Source organism: Gracilinanus agilis, chromosome 1 (assembly GCF_016433145.1).
Source record: "Gracilinanus agilis isolate LMUSP501 chromosome 1, AgileGrace, whole genome shotgun sequence".
In the NCBI taxonomy this organism is placed as follows: Eukaryota; Metazoa; Chordata; class Mammalia; order Didelphimorphia; family Didelphidae; genus Gracilinanus; species Gracilinanus agilis.
Genome location: NC_058130.1, coordinates 13,100,611 through 13,118,477, shown reverse-complemented (window position 1 = coordinate 13,118,477; position 17,867 = coordinate 13,100,611). Strand labels below are relative to the sequence as shown.

The window sequence follows — 17,867 nt, the reverse complement described above, 5'->3', positions numbered from 1 at the left end:
CTTGCCTTTGGCCCCCCCCCCCCCCCCCCGCCCCTTTGCCTTACATTCCTCCCAGGAATTCCCAAATTGCGCCTGGAGATGGGCTCAAACCCAGGAGTCTTTCCATCTTTCTTGGCCTCCTGAAACCCTCCTGAACCATCTTGGCCAGAGCCCGGCCTCCTCCCTCAGCCTCCCTGGCCTGCAGGGGCTCCGAAGGGGCTCCTTCCCTGGCTCTGGGGTGCCTTTGCTTATCGAGTTTCTTTTCTCGTTCCTAAAATAAGCCGGACGATGATGTTGGAAGACGGCGCCATACCTGTCCCTGCTGGAGTGGAGTTTTTTCAGTTCTTCTTCCTAGAATTTAAAAAGAAAACAAAGAAGGCGGATGTGAGCTTGGACCAGCCGGCCGGCCTGTCTTCAGAGGAAGGGATGAAGCTGGGCTAAAAAGAAAAGTGAAAAAGAAACTCCCCAAACTGCTAAGCCACCCCTGGTAGGCCCTTAGCCCGTGTGGCATGAGGGCTGCTAGTGGGCCTCCTGGCCGCCCTCCCAGTGTGCTTACCTGCTGGCCGCGGGACTCCTGGGGCTCCTGGGGTTCCTGGGGGGGGTCCTGGCGAGGGGCTGGCTCGGGCGAGGCGTCACGGGGCAGCAGGAAGAGGCGGGTCGGCGCGTTCCTCTCAAGCAGCTGCAGCAGCTCCATCTGGCGGCGCACTTTGCTCTCCTCACGCTGCCGCTGCAGGTGTTTGGGGTAGCGCTCAGAGGCCGGCACGAACTTCTTGGCCGGCCGGTTGATGTTCCAGTCGGGCTTCTTGGCACCCCTCCCCCGGGGCTTTGGCCGCTCCGTCCTGGCGAAGGGCTCGTACAGGTGCTGGAAGCTGTTCTCCTTCTCAGGGGACGCCCGGCGGGCCTCCTCAAGCCCGTCCTGGCTCTTCCCGCCGTTGGGCTGCCTGTCACACTCTATGAAGAGCTCCGGAGAGAGCAGGCCGGTCCGCTCGCTCCCCTCCGGCCCTGTCTCCCGGCTGCTGCGGCCTGGCTGCGGCTCATCTGCGGGGAGGAGGGTTTGGGGTCACTCCTTGGGTGGCCCCCACCAGCTGGGGGAGGGGCAAAGGGACAGACACAGGACGCTGCAGGTCCTCTGGGGTTGGGGAGGGGCTTCTCTTGGGGGGGGGGGCGCCCTCCCTTCCCTGCTGGGAAACCGAGGCAGATGGGCATCGAGTGCCAACGTGGGCAGGGCCACGTCCCTGCGCTTCTGACGGGCTCTACCTGTCTGCACAGCCGTGTCCTTTCGGGGAGAGGTGCCGGGGGGGATCCCCGGGCTGGCCGCCGCTCTTGCTCGCTGGCCGCTCGGCTCTGGGCTTGGCTCGGTGGGTCCCGGCTCGCCTGGTGGACAGAAGGGGCTCCGTCACGCTTGGCCATGCGGCGGGGGAGGACCCTCGTGATCGTGCCACGGCCCCGGGTTGGGGGGAGACGAGGCCTCCGCGGACACTCTTAACAAGGCCCCCAAGGCCTGCAGATGGGAGGTTCTGGGTTCAAATCTGACCTCGGGCATGTCCCAAGGGGTGACCCCATTTGCCCAGCTCCTGCCCCTGAGACATTACGAAGGCAGGAAGGGAGGGCTCAAGAGAAAAGAAAGTGGGGAGCCCCGCGCAGCCTCGCCAAAGCCCCCCACGTGCTGGGTACCGTCGCGCTCCCTGGCTAACAGACAGGCGAGCCTCGGAGGGAGGATCTGAACTCGGGCCCCGCTCACCGGCCAGGCCGCGCAGCAGGTTGGAGATGTCGTGGCCCTTCTGCTCCAGCTCGCGGATGCGCTGCTCCTGCCTCAGCCGCTGCGCCAGCTCCTGCGCCCTCTGCATGCTCTGGTACAGCTCGCTGGTCTTCAGAGCCATCATTTCCTGTTGGCAAGAAGTGAGCCCCGCTGGGTAGCGCCCCGGCCCGGCCCGGCCCAGCCCGCCCAGCCTGCCCTGGCCCAGCCTGGCCCTTCTGAGCACGCCTCGGGGCCACCCAGGACGGCCAACTAGTCTGATAGGCGGATGGAGCCAGGCCTGCAGACGGGATGTCCTGGGTTCCAGTCTGGCCTCAGACACGTCCTGACTAGGTGACCCTGGCCAAGTCACTTCCCCGTGTAGGCCTTAGAGGCGGGCGCAGCAGCATCTGAGCTGGAAGCTCAGCTTGTGAATGTCGACAGTCATGTGTGGCCGCTGAGCTCCCGTCACGGAGGGCAGCCGTGAACGATCCCCGAGTCCTGGGCCCGGTGCCTTCTGGAAGCCAGTGTAGATGGCGTGGGGAGGGGCCTCGGGGGAGCCGGAACCTGCCTGTCCGAAGGCTGAAGGGCGGCCACTGGAGCAGGCGGTGACGTCCGGGACCTGCTCTCTGGGAGCAGAGAGTGGAGATGAGCCGCGGCGGGTCCGAGTCTGGCACAGCCGAGGTGTCCACGGCAGAGGCTCCGCCTTGGGGATCACCAGGCCCAGCCCAGGGACACAGAGAGCCGCTGAGGGGAAGGTGAGGCCGAGGCTGCCTTCTGCCCCATCCCGCCTTTGTGTTTCTCAGGGTCGGCTCCACGCCAGCCTCCAGCCCGCCCTGGAGCTCTTTGCAAAGGCCGCTCCATTTCTGTGCTTCTGGGGGGGCCCCAGCGGGCCCTGCGAGTCCTCCTCCTCCTCTTCCTCCTCTTCTTCCTTCTCCTCCTCCTCCTCCTCCTCTTCCTCCACGGCAATTTCTGCAGAATATACCCTCCTGGAGGGCACCGTCCTGCCCCTGGTGGGCTGCGACAGAGAAAAACCAAACCCAGAATCCTGCAGAGTCCCCTTCGGGGGCCTTGGGGAGGTGCCGAACACATTGTTGGTGGAGCCGAGAATGAGGAAAGCAGCCCATGGCGCCTGGCCACCAACACTGCAGGCGGCCACGGACTGTCCGAGAGCAGGGTCATGTGACCCAGAGGGAGGCCTGGCAGATGAGCTGATGACCCCATGACCCAGATACACAGAAGGACAGCTCTAAGGGCTGGGGGGGGGATTCCAGGAGACTAAAACAAAAGGCGGCCCCTCCCTCTTTCTTTCTCTCTCTCTCCCTCTCTCTCTCTCTCTCTCTCTCTCTCTCTCTCTCTCTCTCTCTGTCTCTCTCTCTCTGTCTCTGTCTCTCTGTTTCTCTCTGTCTCTCTCTCTCCCTCTCTCCCCTTCCATCTTAGAATAGATCCTATGTGTTGGTTCCAAAGCAGAAGAGCGGTAAGGGTTTGGCAATGGGGGGGAAGGACTTGCCCAGGTCACCCAGAGGAAGGGTCTGACTGAACCCAGGACTTCCCATTTCTAGTCTGGCTCTCCATCCACCGATTAAAGTGTCTTAGGCCGCCCCCTTTTAACTCTTGTTGCTAGTCCCGTCACCCCGTATTCTTCTTCGCACGACCTCCTTTTTTGGTGGCTTTGGGTTGGGGTCGTTCGGCTCTGCAAGGCCAGCAGCTCTTCCGACAGAAGGGACGACTCCATCCAGCACTTGCGGCCCCCGTCGGACCTGTGGCCCGATCCCTGCCCGTCTGCTTCCCGCCAGGTTCCACTCCAGCGTTTCCACCCATCCTCCCCCGATGCCATGTTTCTGCTCTTACTTGGCCGCGCAGCCTCTTTGGTTGCCATGTTGCAGTCACGATCTGAGGCGCCCCGAGCGTGAATCCAGCTCTAGTTTCGACCTCATTTTTGAACCCGTGTGCTGGACGTTTGTGAGCAGAGAGCCGAGGCCCCAGACGTGTCCTGACCGTCCCCGTCTCCCCCCGGATGCACTTTCCTGTAAGTCCTCGGGCTTCTTCCTTGCCCGTCTTCTGCTCGGTGGTTAAACGAGGCTGGCATTTTCTTTTCAATTCCTCTCGAAAAGGCCTCTTCCAGTCTGTAGTGAGCAAAGTGTGGAGGCTCTCCAGGAGGCTGCCTTTGTGGAGCTACAAAACGAGCCCAGATCCCCAGGATCCTCCACGTTTTCAAGCAAGTGTCGTCCACCATTGTTAACGGTGCTCCCTTCCTGGCGAAGGGCCCGTCATTCCTGATTTTGAAGCTCTGATTTGTAATTCAGATTTATTTTCTGTCTTCTGAACAAGCTGTTCACTTGCTGTAGGTAGCCTCATTTTTCCTCTAAGCCCTTATCTTCACCAGCAGTAGCTCAAGATTATGAAGTCGTGAGCAAAAAACCCGGAGGCTAGAGAGAGGCCCAGCGAGGATTTAAAACAATCCTTCCTTCCATCTGAAGTGGGAGATTGAGAGGAGAAGCCGGTTTGGGAAGGGCTAAAGAGACGCTACCTGAAAAGGATATACTAAACAATCCTCTATTTTCTAGCGGGGATGCAGGCCATCTGAGTAGGGCAGATACAGATGGGTCTGGAGGCTTCAAACCGAAAAGGGAAGGAGGGGCAGAAGGACAGAAACCTGACAGATGGGACAACACGGGAAGGACAGAGCATCATCGTTTACTCTTCTCGGTAAACCCAGGGGTTGACGCAGGGCCTGGCCCACAGCAAATGCTTCGCCAGTGAGCGTGGATGTGACCTGACCATCCGAAAGGCAACAGTGCAGGAGGGGTACCTGGGCCTGCATTCTTCAAAGGGGAGAAAGCGGGAATGAGCCTTCACACCTTCTCTATCGCACCGATGGTTTTAGAGTAATTCCAGCTGGGGGAGACCAGCTGGACCCAAGGTCTGGGCAGCCCACTGGCTAGCGGAAGCAGGGAGATGCGCAGTGCCCACCGGTACTCACTTCCTTTCGCTTCTGCTCCAGGAGGTCCTCCTCAAAGCGCCTCTGCATCTCCTCTCGTTCCCGGGCCAGGCGCCGTTCCTCCTCGTCTTCTTCCTGCTTCCTCTGCTGCTCCTCAAGCTGCTTCTTCCTTCGCTTCTCCTCCACCTGAGCAGTGATGGCTTTCTGATTGTGAAAAAGGACACAGGCACGGTCACTGTTAGGAGAATGCCAGGCCTGAGCTGGTGGCATTAACTGCAGTCAGAAATGGGGGCCACTAGACTGTACAAAAGCATCTCTTTGGCCACAGGTTGACTGAGGCAATGAGTCAGAAATGTCCAAACAATTTTCTCAAACACTTTCCAAGTGAGTAAAGACACCACGGTTTGAATGACCAATTGATGCTAAGGTATGTACCATAAGACATCTCTGAGAAGAACAGGCCATCCCATCAGTCTTATGGTGGTCTTATTGGAATCTGACCATCAAGCAAGCTGTGGGCTAACATCCTGGCTCAAGCTCTTGCCAACATTCCTTTTGCTTATTTCCTTAAATTACAACAAAATTTCTTGTCTTCCTTTTCACTTTTCTGACAAATACAGTCTTCCCTCTTTTCCATTTGCTACCACAGATATCTGCAGCCTCTTCCTGCCTCAAGGAGCCTCCTGCCAAAGGGGCCACAGCCCTGGCTCCTTCTGAATCATCTCAAAGGAGGATTCAGAAATGTACTCAGGAATGCTGCTGAGAAAAACTCCTTTAACTCTTATCTGTGGAATTCCTGATTAGTTCTAGCTGGCAAAAGTCTTCTTTGGAATCTTAAGGAGAAGATGGGCTTAGGCCACTACATCTACTTTCTCTAAGAGCCTGTAAAGTTGAAATGAAATCAGAAAATAGACATACCCAGGGCTAACTTAAGTGTTATGCCAATTTACAGAATAAGTCTATGTTTAAGTAGATAGTAATACAAGAAGGCTATATTTCCCCTCTTCCTATCTAACAATGCAATCCTGCTATCATAGTTATTTTTGCAACAGAAAGTAAAAATCCAAATCTAAGAGAAGATTGGAATTTTAAGGTGATTTTCTGGGCCCCTAAGCAAAAATTTCAGAAAGAAATTCTTTACACCAGAACTTTTAATTTTCATATTCTATAATGCCATTTAAATATTTTTAAATTTTATTTATTTAAAAAACCTTTACCTTCTGTCTTGGAGTCAATACTGTATATTGGCTCTAAGGCAGAAGAGTGGTAAGGGTAGGCAATGGGGGTCAAGTGACTTGCCCAGGGTTACACAGCTGGGAAGTGTCTGAGGCCAGATTTGAACCTAGGACCTCCCATCTCTAGGCCTGACTCTCAATCCACTGAGCTACCCAGCTGCCCCCTAAATTTTATTTTTTAAACCCTTTACCATCTGTCTTAGAATCAGTAGTTAAGAACTGGTTCCAAAACAGAAGAGTAGCAAGGACTGATGTAAAAATAATAGACTGTAAAACTAAATAAAGCAATGGATTGATTATGAATTATAAACTGATTTTTGATACTCTGCTTGCTGTGCTTGCAAAATATCTTCAGTTTATATCAGTGAAGTAAAGCTCATAAATGAACTTCTCTTCAGGGCCAGGCACAAGGACGCTACAGAGACTCTTGTTATAAAAAAATAAGGGATTCTAATTCCATCCAAATAAACTACCTGGTTCCACAAGGAACTGCTTCTCCTGTGTTTCACAGTCTACACTAATCCTTCCTGATCTGAGTAACCCAAATTTTTACTATTCTAAATAAACTACCACTATTATTCTTATAATTCTTGACTTCCCCTTCAAGTTATAAAAACAACAAAGGCTAGGTGGTTGAGTCTCAATTAAGAATCAACTTAGGACTCTGAGCCTTAACAGACTTAAGATTCCAAACCAAATACCAAGTTTTTCTTTGGTCTTCTCAGACTTAAAAACAATGTATAAAAACAGTGAAAACACTTAGCTCCTTCAGGTCTTTCCCTCCTTTCCTTCTACCGCAGACAGGAGAGAGTCTCTGTGGGTGACTCTGCCAACTGCCCCTCCCAGAGAGAGCAACGCACAGAAAAACCGTCACACTGTCCACATGTGAAACTGACTCAGCTCTGCTTCAAACTCCAATTCTTTCTCAAGCCAGCTTCTTCTCTCTTATCTCTAAACTAATATAATAATACCTCATTTCTATATCATCCTTATACTAGGCAGCGGGGGTTAGGTGATTTATCTGGGTTACTGGGATCACACAGTGAGGAAGTGTCTGAAGCCAGATTTGAACCCAGGACCTCCCAATTTCTAAGTCTGGTGCCCTATCCACTGGGCAACCTAAGTTGTTGCCTTTCTGTGATGCCATTTAAAGTGATTTAATTTTACCACTGAGGCAGAGATTGAAATACAATACCTGATGTTCTAACTGTTTTTGTCTTCGTCTATCTCTTTCCTCAAGCTGAGCAGGATCCAGAAGTGCAGTCATAGAGCGGAGGAAACTAAAAAAATAAATATGGCAACAATTGTCTGTTTTAACAAACTTTCTTTACTGAAATGTAGCCTATTTTCCTCCTAAGAATCAGCTAAATCTCTGTATTACAAACAAAAGTCCTAAAGGTAAAAAGCAGTATAATGTAACAAGAACTAAAAAACAAGAGAGCTGAAGGCCTGCCTTCTCAAGTGTAGACGTCCCCAATTACAAGAAGGCTACTCACCTGGTTTTCTCCACATTTGTAGTAGCCTCATCCCGAGTAGATTTCCCCAAGTTCTCCTCCTCTGCAGGCCCAAGCTGGCCTCCAGACAAAGGTGTGTAAGGACTGCTAACATCAGTCATTTCCGGGGAGAGGCACAAGTAGTCGGGCTGTTTCTGGGTTGCATGAGAGGAGAGTTGAGACCGAGAACTGGGATAGAACTTTAAGGAATCAAAATGCATGGCCCACCTGTCATGTTCTTCACCCTGATGACAAAAGAGAAATCCTTTATAGCCAAGCTGATATTCCCACTGAGAAGGAGGCTGAAAATCCTTGTCTAATGCCACACAACCGACTGGTACTAATGCCCTTTATCCTAGATTGCACTAGTAGAAATGATTCTTTGAACTCTCTTGTTGTATGTGAATAAAATGAAATCAAGATGGGATTAAACAGTTATAAGTAGATCAAAATCAACATAACTGAATTATTTCAATTCATTTCCCATGTCCATTGGACAGTGTACATAGAGTCTTCTAAGAAAATGTGAACTCATTTTTGGGAAACTGAAGCCAAATGATGAATAAACTGCTTTTAAAATCAAAATTACTCTATTGGGGAGAAAGAACGGTGCTAACAAGTCTCATTGAAGTTACCTGGGCATATGCCATTTTTTCCTTGAGTTTTCTTTGCTTATCTTCTTCCTTCTGTTTGTTCAGTTCTTCAATCCATTTCCTCTGCTGCTCTTTTCTCACAGCGCTGAAAGGGTGCTCCAGTGGTGTAGCTTCCTGAAACGAGAGCATTAGCCCATTATTGGAGCTGGGTCATGTCATCATGGCATACTGATGTTTTGTTTCTACTCATGACTTAATTTCATTTGCAAATTAACTTAGTAAGTCTAGGAAAAAACATCTCAAAAAAGTGAGAATTGTCTACATCTATTCTGGCCCGTGGCACCTGGATAAAGTTGATGTTAGGTCATCTTGGAGCCCAGTTTTAAGAGACAGAAATAACCTTTAACTCTCAATCTAAAGGGACACATATAATCCAAAAATGGTGGTCATTTAAACATTTGTATTTGTTTACCCTTAAACTTATTTTTTCAGTTGACAACAATCTTGTTTCTCTTCCTCCCAATCCAACACTGCTTCCTCCTTGCTCCTCAATTAAGAACAAAAACCAAAACAAGATGTATTAGAAACATGTATAGTTAAGGCAGTTAGGTAGAACAAAGGATAGAGCACTAAGCCTGGAGTTGTGAGGACTTGGGTTCAAATCTGGCTTCAGACATTTTCTAATTGTGAGACCCTGGGCAAGTCACTTAATCCCATTTGCCTAGCCTTTGCCACTCTTCTGTCTTGGAACTGATACTAAGACAGAAGGTAAGGCTTAAAAATAAATAAAAGTGTACAGTTAAGCAAAACAAACTTTTGCATTAGTCATTTCCAAATGACCTCCATGTCCTGTTCTGCACTGAGTTGTTTGTCTTTCCGTGTCAGGATGTGGGAAGCATGTTTCATCACCTGTCTTCTGTGATCATGCTTGATCACTACACTGATCAGTTTTCTAATTCTTTCAAAGTTGTTTGTTGCCATATTTTTATCATTGTATACATTTTTTTCCTGGCTCCATTCACTTCGTTCTGCATATGGATCTTCCTAGGTTTGCCTGAAATTGTTTCTGACAGCACAATAGGTCTATTTCTAAACCATAACTTATTCAGTTATTCTCCAAATTATTTGGATCCTCTGAGATTCCCATTCATTGTCACCTTGTTGAAAAGAGCCAGAAATAATTTTTATATTCTTGGAGTTTGTTTTGTTTAGGGCTAATCCCTTCCTTAATTTACCTTCTTATTACTTTCCTCTTCTTTACTTTCCCTCCTATTTCCTTGTTGAGTGAGATATTTTTGAACCTAATAATGTGTAGTATATTCTTTCCTCCTTTGAACAGTTCAGATGAGAGTAAAGTTCAAGTGCCAGCAAATTCATTCCCACACCCATATCATTTGTATACAATGGGGTCAGCAAACTAAGGCCAATCAGCCAAATCTATCTGCTGAGTCACAAGTGAAGAATGCCATCCACACTCTCAAATACAATGAAACTGCCTTTGGTCTAATTAGACTCCCTCTATGGCCCTTGATGATAAGTGTTCACAAGGGAACCACATAGCATCTGTCCTTATTGGAATAGAAGCAGTTTGTTCTGTGGTCCTTTATCATTGGGCACTCACTTTTGTGCTTATGAACTTCAAAGATTCTATACATTTCTGAACTTTATATTGGGAATGCTTAGAAGTCCTTTATTTCATTGAAGATCCATTTTCCTCTTGTAGTATTATATTCAGTTTTGCTATGTAAGTAATTTTGGCTGTAAGCAAGGAATATGATATTTCAAGATCTCTGATCCTTTATTATGGTGACTGCTAATCAGATGTAATTCTGCTTGTGGCTCCGGTCATTGAATTATTTCTTTCTGGCTGCTTGCAGTCTTTTTTTTGAACTGGAAGCTCTGGATTTTGGTATAATGTCCCCAGAAGTTTTCAATTGTGGTTTTCTTTAAGAAGGTAGACCAGTGGATTCTTTCTATTTCCACTCTGGCTTATACTTTCTTTTAAAGACTTGAACTGTAATGTCTAAGCTTTTATTGTGGTCATGGAGTTCAGGTAGTTTTTGTTAAGAGATACCTTACATTTTCTTCTACATATTTTTTTCAGATTTTTTTTACTATTTCTTGTCTCATGTAGTCATTGGCTTTTATTTAGTCAATTCTGATTTTCAGGGAGTTTGTTATTTGGACAAGGATAAATCTAAACCCACAACTACAAAACACTTTTCACATAAATAAAGAGTCATACCTGAACAAGTGGAAAAACATTAGCTGCTCGTGGATAGGCAGAGCCAATATAATGAAAATTATAATTTTGGTATCTAAATTAATTTATTTAGTGTCATATACTAGCCAAAAATTATTTTACAGAGCTAGAAAAAAAATAAAAATTCATCCAGAAGAACAAAAGGCCGAGAATATCAAGAGGATTAATGGGAAAAAAAAAAAAAAAAAAAAGGAAGGTGGGTTAGCTGCACTGCATCTCAAACTGTATTATAAAGCAGCAACCATGAAAATCTAGTACTGGCTAAGAAATAGAATAGTGGATCAGTGGAATAGATTAGGCTCTCAACATACAATAGTAAACGACCATAGTAGCCTAGTGTTTGACAAACCCAAAGATCCAGACTTTTGGAAGTACTCATTATTTTACAAAAACAGTATGGCAGAAACTAGACATGGACCAACACCTCTTGCTATATACCAAGGAGAAGTCAAAATGGATACATGATTTAGAAATAAAGGGGAATGCCATAACAAATTAGGAAGCACATTTATGTCCAAATAAGATATAGGAGAACATTACAAGATGTAAAACAGATCAATAACTAAATTAAAAGGATTTTGCATGAACAAAACTAATGCAAACAAGATTAGAAAGGAAATGACAATCTGAGAAAAAAATTTCATAGCAAGTGTCTTGACAAAGGCCTCATTACTCAGTTATCTCAGATATCTAGAGAACCAAGTTAAATTTCTGAGAATACAAAGCATTCCCCAACTGACAAATGGTCAAAGGATATGAACAGGCAATTCTCAGATAAAGAAATTAACTATTTTTAGTCATAGGAAGAAATGCTTCAAATGACTATTAGAGAAATGTAAATTAAAATAATGCCGAGGTATGTGAAGGGTTAAAATTTTTTGGTAGGAGTTTGAACAAAGGTCAGGAGAGCAGTTTCTTAAACACAAACCACTTAGTTTATTTTGAGGAAAGTTTGGATAGGAAATAGAAAGAAGGAAAGTGAGTCATTTTAGAGCTTTATCCAAAATCCCAATCCTAACTAAAATTCTAAGAAAAACCCTAATCTATATGCCTTTGAGGGCAGTTTCTTCTGTCGGACCAGGCCCAGCCTATATACCTATTCTGACTAAGAATTATTCGCTATCTACCTACCTAAGCTAATCGATAGACATTAATCAACCTCCTTATATGCTATTAAGGCCTTCAAATCTGTTTTCTCTATCCCCAACTATTAGTCAGAGACACTTGGGAACTCAGAGATAAAAGCTCCTTCCAACTATCAAATCTCCTAGGTAATGGACTCCTCAGCACTAACCACAGAAGATGTCAGTTAACTGACTCTTGCTGTGAGATCTCTCTGCTCCTCTGCCTCTTAAAGGGACAGAGGGAGAGATTAAGAAAACTCTCTTTAACACATTCTCCCCCTCCCCACCTGAGATCATTTGGGAGAGAATTCTTCCATGTGGATCTTACAAACAAAACTATCTTATATTCTTTATTAGAAACAGGAAGAAGTAAAGATAGAAAGAAGGAAAGCAAAGCAAATCTTATAATCTCAAATCATATACAATTACAGAATCATACAATTCTTACCATACAGGAAAACCTTATTAAACTCTACAGAAATAAGAATCTAAAGATATTAATCCAAATTCACCTTATAGTTACTGTTATAAAAAAATAAAACAAGAACTTTATATACACATTATGTACATCTAATATCTTCCCTAAGGTGGATCTAATATCCTTTTTGAGATGGGTGTTGATCAGTACTTTACCATTTACATATTATTTAGTTATTTTAACTTTTTCTATAATCCTATAAAGTATATTAATAATTTCTACACAAAAATACTAAATCCTATAACATAAAATATAACATAAATTATACACTTACTACTCATTCAAAATTAAACCTTTATGTACAAGAAAATCAAATCTTTTTATTGAAAAGCAAAATATATGTTCAGAAATTCAGTGTAATTGAAAATAATGTCTTTGTAGTCTTCTTGATGCATGTAGTTAATCTTTTTTAATGGCAAGGTACTCTTTTCACATGAGAACAATGGATCCACAATGTCTTTCCTCCTATCTTGATTGCTGTAGGAGTTGTTAAAAGTATATGGAATGGACTTTCCCAGGCTGTCCGAGTTGCTCCTTGTCGCTGAAACTGTATCTCCAGGATTTAAATCATGAAGAGAAAGGTCTATTGGTCCAGCTTGCACTATAGCTCCTGATTCATGAAGTTCTTTTATCTTGATTTGTAGATGTCTTATATATGTAGCAATTGTAGTTATTTCCTCCTAACAATGACGTATAGATGGGATTAAATGGTTTTGCATGCATTTCAAATGGTGAGATGTGTAGATCTCGCCTTGGCCTCCTTCAAAGGTAGAATAATGCTAAAAGTAAAGTGTCAGGCCATTTCAAATGAGTCTCAGTACATAGTTTGCCAATCATGGTCTTTAGTTCTCTGTTCATTCATTCTACTTGTCCTGAGCCTTGTGGGTGGTATGGCACATGAAATTTTGGTGTTATACCTAGGCACAAATATATTTGTGCTAAAACCAAATTTGTAAAATATGTTCTCCTGTCTGAAGCAATTCTTGCTGGTAACCCAAATCAGTATGATTTCTTTTAGTAATATTTTGGCTACAAACGCTGATGTGGCTCTTGCAGTTGGAAATGCTTCTAGCCATCTTGATAGCTGGTCTATTATAATTACACAAAATTTGTAATGTCCAGCTTTTGGCATTGCTAAGAAATCAATTTGGAAATGTTCAAATAGTGTCTAGGTTAAAGGATGTCTCCCAAATGCTTTTCCTCAAAAGCTATGCTGGTTATAGGCTTGGCAAGTTGCCCAAGATGCACATACTTTAGAGGCAATGTTGGTTATTTCAGGAGCTATCCATACTTTCTTTACCGAATCTACAATGCCTTGTTTTTCAAAATGATCATTTTTATGGATTGGCAAATTTGTTGATAAAAAGTTCTAGGAAGTATTGGTTTTCCTTCTGATGCCACCCATACACCATTAATTTATTTAACCTTAAAGTTCTGTTTCCATTTTTTAACCTCTTTTTCATTATATGTCAGAGAGAAATCTGATTTAAGCAGGCCTACATCGGTAGAAGATGTATCCCAGAGAGATTCAGATATATCTGTTGGATTTTTAAGGTTGGAGTTTTATCCACACTTCCTGATTATTGTGCGTTTTAAAATGGTTCTGAATCCTGGGAGACTACATCTCCCAGGACTCTCTACTTCAACTTCCTCAGACACATCTCACTTCCTTTGTAGGAGATGTCTGAGAGAGCATAAAAGAAGAGAGAAGCACGAGTTTTGGCGCCTTTCCCCCCGGAGAGACTGTTTTCCCCAGAGAAACTTTTCCCCCATAGCAGAGGAGTGCCCCCCACACCCCAAAACTGGGTGGAGACCTTTGGTCCTTTCTAGCTGCCAGAGATCTAATTTTCCCTGGCTTTCCCAAATCTTTCTTTTCTAACCTTAAATAAACCCAGCTAAATATCCCTTGAGTCTAGTCTGATTTTATCTGTTTCCTAGCCTACCTCTAAAAGGTTCTGGTCAATTTACCTACCGAGGCTGGGGGAGGACCCAGCTTCCTTCCTACCCTTTATTTCCCTACCTTTCCCTCCAATTGCCAACCTACATTTCCTAAAAAGAGTACTGGGAAAAAATTTAGAGATTCTTCAGGTAGTTCTAATGTAATATCACCATCCTGAGTACAAATTATGGCTCTCAATTTACACAACAGATCTCTTCCTAATAAATTCACAGGGGAGTTAGGCATTAGCAGGAACGAATGTTCCTTGGATAAAGGTCTCACAGACATCATTCGTGGTGAAAGCTTTTGGACTTTCAAAGGTGTTCCACCCCTTCCCCCCCAACATTAATAGGGCCAATAGAATTACAATTAGGATCAGATGTACTCATTAGCACAGATCTTGATGCCCCAATATCAAAAGACAATCATGTAACATATTCCCTACTTTCAGTATTACATGTGGTTCAATGCTATCTAGGGGAGAATGGACTGGATGACTGGCGAAATTATGTGTCTGGAAAATCAAACGTTTCAATCTTTGATTCCAGAGTCCGTTCTCCCCTGTCTAACCTTCATAAAGTTGCATGTTCTCCTCTCAAATTCCTCTCATTGAGGAGGATTTACATTTTGGCTTTCATGTGGATGTGCTCCATTATGGATATATTGTAATAAATCATTTGCCTCAATTTGGTTATTGTTTCTATCATTCCTATAATTTCCATAATTGTTATTTCTGAAATTGTTTCTGCTGTTATTATTTCTAAATAATTGTTGTTCCTAGAATAGTTATTTCTAAAATTTCCACCATTTTTTTTCCCTAAAATTACTGAATATTTGATTCCAGCATCTGCAATTTATCATTAGGTGTCCCCTTTTTCTGCACAAGTAACAAGTTGGTCTCTGGTTTGTATATTCTTGCACTGGAGCCACAGCTACCCCAAAACTTATATCTCCCTTTTCAAGTTTATCAGTTTTTCCCTTTAATACATTTGTCTCCTTTCTTAATGCATCCACTAAATCAGTATCATCAGCATCTTTTATTTCATGTCCGTTATAAACATATGCTGCCACTCTCCTTAATTCATCAAGGTCCATAATTCATCCATTTGGGACAACTGGTTTTGGAAAAGTCCTTGACTACCTTGCAACAATTTTTACAAACTGCCTTCTCAATTGTCTAATATCTCTTTCTCTGGTCAAATCTAAATCTATATACCTCTCTCCCAGTTCTGTAAGTCGTTCCATGAACTGAGAAGGGTTTTCTCCTATCCCTTGTTTTAATTTTTCAAATTTTGTCCAGGTACCTGGTCTATCTGAACATGCTCTCATTGCATTAAGTACTGCCTCTCTAGCTTGATGTAATCTCACATAGTTCAGGGGATCGTTAAAATTCCATTGAGGGTCAGTTTCCAGCCAGTGAATTGCCAAATTAGCCTCATTTGTAAGGCTGATCACTTTTATTTTTTGGTTAGCAATTCATCTAGTAGATATTCGAAATCAATCCAGGTTGGATCAAATTGTCTACATATTGTTTCAATCTTTTTTATAATTGCTATGGGTTCCTCCTCAAAAGAAGGAATGCTCCACTTAAATCCCTCCATATCCTGAGGGGCAAATGGTCTTTGATGCCTAATAGATACCAACTCTTTCTTTTTTGGATTAAAAATTGGTACTTCTCTTAAAGGGAGTAGGCTAGGGTTTATATCATCTTTCTTTTGGTTTTTGGTTTTAGCTGCCTTGGTGGGAGAGTTAGAAACAGTAGGAGAGGCAGGTTGGGTCAAGTGGGAGAGAGTTTCATTTTGTTGTGTAATAGTTTTAGTCAACTGAGAGATGTAATCCTCAAGATATGCAACTCTAGTCTCCATTAATCTCTCTTTCAGTTGTTTCCTTTTCTTAGTAAGAATTAAACTAAATACTTGGTACAGCCTTGAAAAATTCCAGACAGTGCAAATACTTCCACCATAAGCAGTACTAACCGGAGACAATCCAAAACTGTGAGATGTAAAATTTTAGTGAAGGTCCCTGGTAGTGGGAGTTGTTTGAGGTAAAGTGGCACCTCCTCTTTCACTAACTGTACCTGATATCTAGCACCATGGTTACATGTCTATCCTTTTCCTAATATTGAAAACAACAGAAGATCAATAGATTAATCAAACTCCTAGCTGGTTTGCCAGGCTGTGAAGGGTTAAATTTTTTTTGGTAGAAATTTGAACAAAGGTCAGGAAAACAGTTTCTTAAACACTTAGTTTATTTTGAGGAAAGTTTGGAGAGGAAATAGAAAGGAGGAAAGTGAGAGTAATCTTATAGCTTTACCCAAAATCCCAATCCTAACTAAAATTCTAAGAAAAACCCTTATCTATCTGCCTTTGAGGGCAGTTTCTTCTGCTGGGCTAGGTCCAGCCTATATACCTACTCTGACTAAGGATTATTCACTATCTAACTACCTACCTGAGCTAATAGATAAGCATTAACCACCTCCTACCTCCTTACAGGCTAGTAAGGCCTTCAAATCCATTTTCTCTATCTCCAAATATCGGTCAGAGACACAGAGACACTCCTGATCTCTAGGGAACCCAGAGTCAAAAGCACTTTCCAACTCTTCAATTTATATACCTCTTTCGTCTCTTAGGTAACGGACTAACCATAGAAACTGTCAGTTAACTGACTCTTACTGTGAAATCTCTTTGCTCCTTCACCTCTTAAAGGGACAAAGGGAAAGATTAAGAAAACTCTTTAACAGGTACCACCTCCCACTTTTTAGTCTGGTTAATAGGTCAAAAGGGAAATGATCTGTGTTGGAGGGGATGTGCAAAAATTGGGACAATAATATTACTGTTCATGGAGCTATAACCTGATATAACTATTCTGGAGATCAGAAATTGGAACATGCCCAAAGGGCCATAAAACTGCAGACCCTTTGACCCAGCAATGCCACTTCTAGGTCTGCAACCCAAAGAGATCAAAGGTAGGGGAAAAGAACCTATTTGTACAAAAAATATTTATAGTAACTCTTTTTATGTGGCAAAGAACTGGAAATTGAAATAGCATTAGGTGGGGAATGGCTGAACAAATTGGGGTATATGATTGTAATGGAATACCATTGTGCCAGAAGAAATGACATACAAGATGGATCACAAAGAAACCCGGAAATACTTATATGAAAGTATTGGATAGTGAAGTGGGTAGTGGAACCAGGAGTAACACTATTCCACTGGGAACATGCTGTGGCCCCCTTAATGGGCCTACATTCAGGCAGACTACCTGCCCCTCTATGATAATGTGGTCTTCACACTTGACAGTCATATCATTGGAAAACTACTAAGGTTAAACAAAAGCCTTAGCTTTGGGGAGAACCTCAGGACCATTAAAAGCACTAGATCATTTTCCCAGTGCTCTGGCCTCCTCTTCAAAGGCAGCACAACATGTGGAAAGAACACTGTACCTGCAGTCAGAGAGGTCTTGGAGGCTGCCTACATGGTAGGGCACTGCTAGCAGTGATGGCCGCTGCTTGAGCCAGGGGGTGTTAGATGCTACTGTAGTGGCTGCTGCTCTGCCTGTCCTGGGAAGGGGCTCTTTTTTAATACTGCGAAGAATGAGAAGTGCTGCTTCACCAAAAAAATCCCAGATGAGATGACAGTCCTCAGCAGCTACTGCACCCAGCTCTGGCATCTGCGGGCAGATACTTTTTTGCCCTGCACCTAGCCCTGGGGATGTGTGAAGAAGCCAGATGGACCAGTGGTGTGATCATGGTAGGATGACTCCAAAAGCCAATTCAGCTACACCCTTGCCTTTCCACTTGAGCCTAGTGACCATCTTTGCAGGCCAACTATGAGTACACATAGACACAGGGGTTATAAGCATGGCAGCAGCGACCTGAAATGGTTATGATTCTAGGCCCGTTGGCTGCTTGATCAGGATGACTACAAGTTAGTGTGAAGAATGCTTCCAGAAGACAAGTGAGGGCACCACCAGAAAGGGCTATGGTGGTCCACTGCTCAGCAGTCATCCTTAACCTCAACGGCATGGGGGAAAAGTCAACATTTCAAAGCCAAGAAGCTGGTGTAAAGTTCTTTCTTGGGCAGCCCCT

At 44.3% G+C, this 17,867-nt stretch overlaps 1 protein-coding gene across 3 annotated transcripts in view; it reads right to left on the bottom strand.

Annotated features, from left to right (window-relative positions):
• Nucleotides 1-79: 79 nt before the first annotated feature.
• CCDC66 (coiled-coil domain containing 66) overlaps nt 80-17,867 on the bottom strand; it is a 57,411-nt gene continuing 39,623 nt past the window's right edge. For all 3 annotated transcript variants that reach the window (XM_044684748.1, XM_044684151.1, XM_044685299.1), the window contains 8 exons: nt 8,019-8,150; nt 7,387-7,628; nt 7,086-7,170; nt 4,698-4,859; nt 1,721-1,865; nt 1,237-1,353; nt 536-1,017; nt 80-330 (listed from right to left, as the gene is read on the bottom strand). In XM_044684748.1, coding sequence (XP_044540683.1) covers nt 85-330; nt 536-1,017; nt 1,237-1,353; nt 1,721-1,865; nt 4,698-4,859; nt 7,086-7,170; nt 7,387-7,628; nt 8,019-8,150 — 1,611 coding nt within the window. In that variant the 3' untranslated portion in view covers nt 80-84. The remainder of the gene's footprint in view (nt 331-535; nt 1,018-1,236; nt 1,354-1,720; nt 1,866-4,697; nt 4,860-7,085; nt 7,171-7,386; nt 7,629-8,018; nt 8,151-17,867) is intronic.